At 33.5% G+C, this 8,766-nt stretch overlaps 1 protein-coding gene across 2 annotated transcripts in view; it reads right to left on the minus strand.

The window, feature by feature from the left end:
• Positions 1-6,778, minus strand: part of LOC130448234 (myocardin-related transcription factor B-like) — a 74,247-nt gene extending 67,469 nt beyond the window's left edge. Inside the window, exon 1 of one of the 2 annotated variants that reach the window (XM_056785514.1) lies at positions 6,621-6,778. Coding sequence is in view for 1 of the 2 variants with exons in the window: in XM_056785513.1 (XP_056641491.1) it covers positions 2,601-2,661 (61 nt within the window). In the remaining variant the exon portion in view is untranslated. Of the gene's footprint in view, positions 1-2,600; positions 2,985-6,620 lie in introns of those variants that run through there. The other variant, XM_056785513.1, reaches the window with a different exon arrangement.
• Between the last annotated feature and the right edge of the window lie 1,988 nt (positions 6,779-8,766).

Genomic DNA, 8,766 nt, shown 5'->3' on the forward strand with positions numbered 1-8,766 from the left:
GAATAAAGGCGACTGAAGTTCTGGTAGAAAAATGTGTAATCCCGACTGTAAAACACGGCGGAGGCTCGGCGAAGTATTTGGGGATGTTTTGGAGGAAAGGCGACTGAAGTTCTGGTAAAAAAATGTGTAATTCCGACTGTAAAACACGGCGGAGGCTCGGCGAAATATTTGGGGATGTTTTGGAGGAAAGGCGTCTGAATACCTGGTAAAAAAATGTGTAATCCCGACTGTAAAACACGGCGGAGGCTCGGCGAAGTATTTGGGGATGTTTTGGAGGAAAGGCGACTGAAGTTCTGGTAAAAAAATGTGTAATCCCGACTGTAAAACACGGCGGAAGCTCGGTGAAGTATTTGGGGATGTTTTGGAAGAATGGCGACTGAAGACCTGGTAGAAAAATGTGTAATCCCGACTGTAAAACACGGCGGAGGCTCGGCGAAGTATTTGGGGATGTTTTGGAGGAAAGGCGACTGAAGTTCTGGTAAAAAAATGTGTAATCCCGACTGTAAAACACGGCGGAGGCTCGGCGAAGTATTTGGGGATGTTTTGGAGGAAAGGCGACTGAATACCTGGTAAAAAAATGTGTAATCCCGATTGTAAAACACGGCGGAGTCTCGGCGAAGTATTTGGGGATGTTTTGGAGGAAAGGCGACTGAATACCTGGTAAAAAAATGTGTAATCCCGACTGTAAAACACGGCGGAGGCTCGGCGAAGTATTTGGGGATGTTTTGGAGGAAAGGCGACTGAAGAACCTGGTAAAAAAAATGTGTAATCTCGACTGTAAAACACGGGGGAGGCTCGGCGAAGTATTTGGGGATGTTTTGGAACAATGGCGACTGAAGTTCTGGTAAAAAAATGTGTAATCCCAACTGTAAAACACGGCGGAGGCTCGGCGAAGTATTTGGGGATGTTTTGGAAGAATGGCGACTGAAGTTCTGGTAAAAAAATGTGTAATTCCGACTGTAAAACACGGCGGAGGCTCGGCGAAGTATTTGGGGATGTTTTGGAAGAATGGCGACTGAAGTTCTGGTAAAAAAATGTGTAATCCCAACTGTAAAACACGGCGGAGGCTCGGCAAAGTATTTGGGGATGTTTTGGAAGAATGGCGACTGAAGTTCTGGTAAAAAAATGTGTAATTCCGACTGTAAAACACGGCGGAGGCTCGGCGAAGGGTTTGGGGATGTTTTGGAGGAAAGGCGTCTGATACCTGGTAAAAAAATGTGTAATCCCGACTGTAAAACACGGCGGAGGCTCGGCGAAGTATTTGGGGATGTTTTGGAGGAAAGGCGACTGAAGTTCTGGTAGAAAAATGTGTAATCCCGACTGTAAAACACGGCGGAGGCTCGGCGAAGTATTTGGGGATGTTTTGGAGGAAAGGCGACTGAAGTTCTGGTAAAAAAATGTGTAATTCCAACTGTAAAACACGGCGGAGGCTCGGTGAAGTATTTGGGGATGTTTTGGAATAAAGGCGACTGAAGTTCTGGTAGAAAAATGTGTAATCCCGACTGTAAAACACGGCGGAGGCTCGGCGAAGTATTTGGGGATGTTTTGGAGGAAAGGCGACTGAATACCTGGTAAAAAAATGTGTAATCCCGACTGTAAAACACGGCGGAGGCTCGGTGAAGGGTTTGGGGATTCTGAAGGCTTTAAAACATATTGAAGGAAAGTGTAGTACGTCTTGCAAGTGCCTGATCGGTATAAAAGTTATCTTTGGCATGACAACGATCCCAAGCATTTCTCGACGGCGTGTAAAGTGTATTTTAAAGAATCAGAAAGGGAGAATGTACTGAAAATAATGATTTGACCGTCACCGATACCCGATTGAGTTTTTATGGGACAAATTGGACATAGAACCAAATAGACGACGATTATTTGCCGAAATTATTACGAAAAATACCAAAACTGTGCACCGAAATAATAAAAGCGAAAAAGGTTTCATTGATTAATCAAAATCGATCGTATTATTTTTATCAGTTCCGTGTCACGCGATCTACAAGTTGGACAAAAACTTTTGACCTATACTGTATATTCAACCAGTAATAATGAATACAAATAACGAGAGTTTTAGATTCGGAATGTGATTAAACAAAAAATGGTATATTTTTAGAAGTTTTTAGTTTAATTTGTATAGCAGTAAGAAATAATGAAAGAATTTTATGATTTGTCTAAAATACCGACCCCAGGAATATTAGTCGTAACGTTTATTTCACCTGTCGGGAAACATTCGACTTCGCGTATTATGAAAAAAATCAATTTTAAATAAAAAAAAAAATATCAGATATTAGATTTGATTGACTCAAAAATCTCGATAACTTCATTATAATACATATTTTGTATACGATAACATTAATTATCTATGAATAATTTAGTGGACTCGTCGTCGTATAAAATAAATGTATTTACCAACGATTTCGGTTAGAACAAAAAGCTGCATTCCAAAAAGCAAACATAAAACCCCCGTCCTAAATCACTGCAACCCGCAAACACTAAAAACAACTAAGAACTTCACGTATACACAAACAAAACCAATTATAGCGGATAACAGCCAAAAGATAGAGCAACAAGACAAAAAAAAAACAAGTCGAAAGCCACTGTTTTTTTACCGTCGCAAAGCTTGCAGCGTTTGGCGCGTGGTTCGCCCAACGGCCCCGTGCTCACGGGCATGTTCCAGCTTTAGGTATCATACGTCGACTCCTTTCTTTTGCACGGCCCTGTATAGACGCGACACCATCATCCACCAATCACCACCGCGCAAAACAACCACCACAAACACCCGACCGGCTGACGATCTCCGTGTTTTAATATTTACTTTTGTTGTTGCGTGTGTGTATGTGTATGTCTGTCTTTTTTATTTCAAGATGGCGTTCGCAAGGCGCCCCCGAACACTTTCTGGTACTTACTGAGATGTCCGAGCGTCGTGGCGGCGATGCATGTCGTCGAGCATTGACGAGATGACGGCTCGTAGCATCGCTTACGAGATAGGCCGAAGACCGAAACTATCGTCGTTAAGGCGTCTTAAGTCGGAACGCGCCGTTGCCAAATTTACAGGAATTCCTTACAAATTAGTTATTCATCATTTGCGTAACTCATACTAATAACGTATACGAGGCGTGATCGAAAATTTAATTCGTTCATTGAAAATAAACATAAATCTTGAATTAACATCGATTAAAAAGCATTTTTTTTATTCCCTGGAAGATCTAGGATGATGTAGACAAACAGAAAGACGTTCAGCGATCTAAATATAGGAAAATTGAAGTGACATGGAGCGTCACTCGAACAATATTTGAACATTTTCATTTATTTTCGAGATCGAAGTCCTTCTCGACCATTTTTCGATCTTAGTTAACTCATTTCATCTTTTAAATTGCTGATACCGCTTGTAAATAGGCTTCGTAGACAAATTTTAACATTTCGTAAGATTCTTTTCCACTTTTTCTGACGATATAGATGGTCTTACTAATTGAAATAGATGCAGCATAGTAATTATATTACAGTAGAACGTTGAATCATTTTTCTTTTGAATTTCCAAAAAAAAAGTAAACGGCAAAAATTCAATTGACTCAAACTCAATTGAGATCAATACATTTCTGCTTACGTTTGAGCTAATTCACCATTAAAAATGTCAAACTTCATTATGACAATGACAGTCATGTCATATTCACATAAGTGTTGCCATATCTCAAAACTTAAATAGCAACTCGCCTATTATCATGTACTTGATCATAAAAAAAAAGGTCAAAACCCAAAACCGTAACAACAAAAAGAATAATGAGGACAAAGTGTGAAGAAAACCGATACCAAATTCAAAGAGATCCCCAGGCAAACCGTCAAACGATACAAGAACTGGAGCTCAGCATCTCATGAAAAGCTCAGTAGAAGGAAGATTCTTTTTATTATAAAAAAAGTCAACAAGATCAAAATCCAAAACCGCAACAACAAAAAGAATAATGAGGACAAAAAGTTAAGAAAACCGATACCAAATGCGAAGAGAACCCCAGGCAAACCGTCAAACGATACAAGAACTGGAGCTCAGCATCTCATGAAAAGCTCAGTAGAAGGAAGATTCTTTTTATTATAAAAAAAGTCAACAAGATCAAAATCCAAAACCGCAACAACAAAAAGAATAATGAGGACAAAAAGTTAAGAAAACCGATACCAAATGCGAAGAGAACCCCAGGCAAACCGTCAAACGATACAAGAACTGGAGCTCAGCATCTCAAGAAGAGCTCAGTAGAAGGAAGATTCTTTTTATTATAAAAAAAGTCAACAAGATCAAAATCCAAAACCGCAACAACAAAAAGAATAATGAGGACAAAAAGTTAAGAAAACCGATACCAAATGCGAAGAGAACCCCAGGCAAACCGTCAAACGATACAAGAACTGGAGCTCAGCATCTCAAGAAGAGCTCAGTAGAAGGAAGATTCTTTTTATTATAAAAAAAGTCAACAAGGTCAAAATCCAAAACCGCAACAACAAAAAGAATAATGAGGACAAAGTGTGAAGAAAACCGATACCAAATTCAAAGAGATCCTCAGGCAAACTGTCAAAAAGATACAAGAGATAGAGCTCAGCATCTCAAGACCTCAGTACAAAGATTCTTTTAATCATAGAAAATGTCAAAAAGGTCAAAAGCCAAAACCGCAACAACAACAAAAATAATGAGGACAAAGTGTGAAGAAAACGGATACCAAATTCAGAGAGATTCCCAGGCAAACCGTCAAAAAGATACAAGAGCTAGAGCTCAGCATCTCAAGAGCTCAGTAGAAAGATGAATATTTGGAATTAAACAGAACAAGGTCCTTAATTATTTTAGTTGTTTACAGATGTAGTTAAATCAAAATTAAACATTTGAGGTTAGATTTCTTTTATTCTAATTTTCTTTTACGCGTGAAATTACCTACATATTTTTTGAAAACTTATTGACAAATTTTCTTAAAATTAACATTCATAATGTAGAATCAATTGTGTAACTTGGTTAGTAACATGTATGTACCTACTACATATTTATTTCAATTTTTTTATACAAATTTTGTTCACCCTGTAGAACTTATTGATGACTGATTTTTCATAACGCGTCAAAACAAAATATGATTCACCATTAACAAATGAAAAACTACTTAAGAATATACCTATTATTAAATAAACTAATATTTTGAGAAAAAACTTTAAAAAAATTTAAACATTTTGTTTCTTTAGTTCGTTTATGGATTATTGTTTATTATTTTACTCTAGACAACTGGCAGGCATCTATTCCCAACTGTCCAGAAAAAAACAAACTCCTGTACTTTAAACATTATAAACATTTGCAAATGAAAGTGTGCATGTTTGAACGATTTATTTCTTTTCCTGTTACCTTGAACGTTGTTAGATAATTATTTGGATTAGACTTATAAATTTCGATTAATGATAGGAATTTTTGGGGCGAAAGTTGATTTTCTTATACCAAAAATACATTTTTAACAAAGCGAATCAAGACAGCTATATTCGTAATAAAGTACAGCTTATAATTATTTAAAAAAAATTATAAAAAATTTGTTGTTTTAGTATATTATTTTGAATAGAATTTATTGTGTAGTAACAGTTGGATACTTTTAATTCAAATGTAACCCTGTACATTCAACACTTAATATTCTATATCATTCTAACATATGTTTGCCCTCTTCTTTTAATGGGAGACAACTGGGCGTGCTAATTCAGAAATATTCTTGATTTATTTAGTTCTATAAATAACATCAAAATTCTCATCACAAAACTCACTTTAATGAAATAATGGAAACATTTGTATCATTATTTTGTTTGGAAAATTTCCTATGAAACTTGCGCAAAAACTGTCAATTTTGTTTATTAATATAATGATATTAATCTTGATGTTTAATTTGCTCTTATTTGTCATTTAAAAACAGTTATTATCTAAAAATTTATAAACAGAAGATATTTAAGTAAACAAATCAAGTATTATCCGCAAAAAAATTCGTCCAAAATACTGCATAATAACTAATACAGTGAACTGCAAAAATAATCAACAGAAATACAAAATAGTTAAAGAAGACTCGTTATAAAAAAGACAAACAAATAACAATTGAATTATTTACAAATAGTAGGTCTTTTCCAACCCCTAGTAGTTTTTGTTATCCATATTATTATTACAATTTTAGTTATAGTTTTTGTGATTCCTTATTATTATAGTTAATAATAACCTTAATAGAAGATTATATATCGAAAATATCACTGATAGATTTAATTCCCTCGAAATATATGTTTGATGTATTATCAATAAAACACAAAATGGACACAATTATAACCGTCATCAATAAACCTTATATCAAGTTTAAAAGAAGTACAAAGCCGGTTTCGCAATAAAGATAATGATTCGTAATCTTAAATACCTCAATTCTACCTACTGTCAACAAACAAACGATATAGGAACTGTCACGGCGAAATAATTATCTTGTATCAAATAAAAACAACTTTTTACACTAGTAATTTACTGTTTCTTTAAATATATATGTAAAAAACCGATAGGTCCAAATAATATTTTCAGTTAAACTTGCATGAGGCAGGTAAGTAGAGTGGGTGGACGTAAAATTTTTCAAATTACATTAAAATTAAAGAAAACTTACCTTATATAAATTAGCAACATATTCACTTTACACTATTTAAAATTTTTCACCAATTGTCTTATGAACATAACCGTTTGATATATCAGTTTATTTTTTAGAAACAATTGTGCACCGTTTAATATCACAATAACTAACATATCTCCGCCATGTTGGTTCGTGACATAGTTGCCAGTGCCACCAACACTAGGTAAAAAAAACGACTAGATTAATATTTAAACATTAACAAATGAGTAAGAATATGTAAATAGCACCCATTGTTTTAGTAGCAAGAAATAATAATTCAAATATACTCGATACAAACGTTATTAGCATGCACCTGTAATAATATACGATTCCGTTTCAAAGTACGTCAGCTTTAATTTGGACGCGACTCTGGGTAAACAATAAATGAAAAATTGCATTTAGAGATTTGGAAAAACATATTTATATAATATAATAATAATAATTGTGATACTATGGATAAAAATTATTATTTTAATAGTAAAAAATATTCAAATATTTTTATTATAGGTATTGATGTGTACTTTTTTGAATTTTCTATTCCATAGGCATACTTAAAGAAATTATGATGGGTATAGGAAATGTGTCCGTCGAAATGCGTTAAATAAGGATGGCGCCACATTAGCATGTATGAATTTTAGTAAACGTTAAATATTGTGAGAAAATCAATAAAATCACTCTAGATACGCGTTTTGTCATAATATTTTTTCATCTCTATATATTTCAATACATTCATCTATAATTATTATATTCATACTATACTCTTTGTCTACATCTGCACCATTCTGAAAGGTTATTTATCGTTTACAAGTGGACATTCTTTCAACTTTTCTCTTATAGGAGATACTGTATTTTTTTGCCCTATACAAGGTTAGGTTACGATGAAATTTGAATAGTTTTACAATATAAATAAATAGATGATATTTATTTGATATAATATACAAGGTGTCCCAAATGTAGTCTAACCTAGAAAAATACATACAACATAAATAGCATGTTGCAAATTTACTTCAATTTAAAAAAAAAATTTGATGAGATATTTGAAAAAATGGTTTATCAAAATTTGAACTGTAAGCATACCATGCAAAATGGAGATGCTGTTTTTCAAAATGTCATCAAAAAACTATTATTATCATAAAAAATACGTGAAATAGCCTATAATAGAAAAAAACATTCTCTTTTGGGACAAAAAAATAATCTGATGAGGGACAAGAAATATCGCCATAACCTCAAAATCGTATTTTATCCTTCTTTGGCGTTGACAGTTATGACACATGACATTACAAACCGCTCTGATCTGATGTATTAATAGGAATAATTTCAATTTGAAGTTGTAGTAACACAAATTGAAATAACTTCAAACGAAATGTTGTTTTATAAAGGTTTCAAGGAAAATTAGAAATTAATCCTTTAATATCACAATAACTAACACTGGCTCGTGACGTGGTTATCAGTTTTCTACTTCATAGGCGTACCTACTTAGTGAATATAAAGTTGAAAATATTAAGAAAATAAAACAACGAAATTTGAATAGTTTATTTTGAAAATTGTCAAGATTTCTACAATGTGAACAAATAGATTAAATAGAATTACAATAATATACAAGGCGTCCCAAATACAATCTATCCTAGAAACAAACGTACAATAAAAATCACATGTTTCAAATTACATATACGATGCAATTTTTAAATTTAAACACAGTGGATCAATAATACAACTTTTTTATTAAAAAATATCGACATAAATTCAAAATGGCGATGCTAAATATGTTTCTACCTTTCAAAATATCACCAAAAAACTATTATTATAAAAAATACATGCAAAAGCCTGAACAAATTTGGCAAAAAAATATATATAGCGACCAAAACAAAAATTATTCTTATTACGGAAAAGGAAAAATAAAGCCATAACCTCAAAATCGTATTTTATCTTCCTTTAGCATTGACAGTTGACACATGACATTACAATCCGTTCTGACCTCAGGTATCAATATAAATAAATATTCGGAAAATTAAGTTGTTGTGAATCTACGTATAGATTTAAAGCTGCCTCTCGAGTATAGTTCTAATTAAAAAATGTATAAAGAAAACAACTACTCTTAATAAAATGTCATATCTGTCAAAAATCCAATTTCTCTAATGATTAA

Source organism: Diorhabda sublineata, chromosome 8, assembly GCF_026230105.1.
Source record: "Diorhabda sublineata isolate icDioSubl1.1 chromosome 8, icDioSubl1.1, whole genome shotgun sequence".
Classification (NCBI taxonomy): Eukaryota; Metazoa; Arthropoda; class Insecta; order Coleoptera; family Chrysomelidae; genus Diorhabda; species Diorhabda sublineata.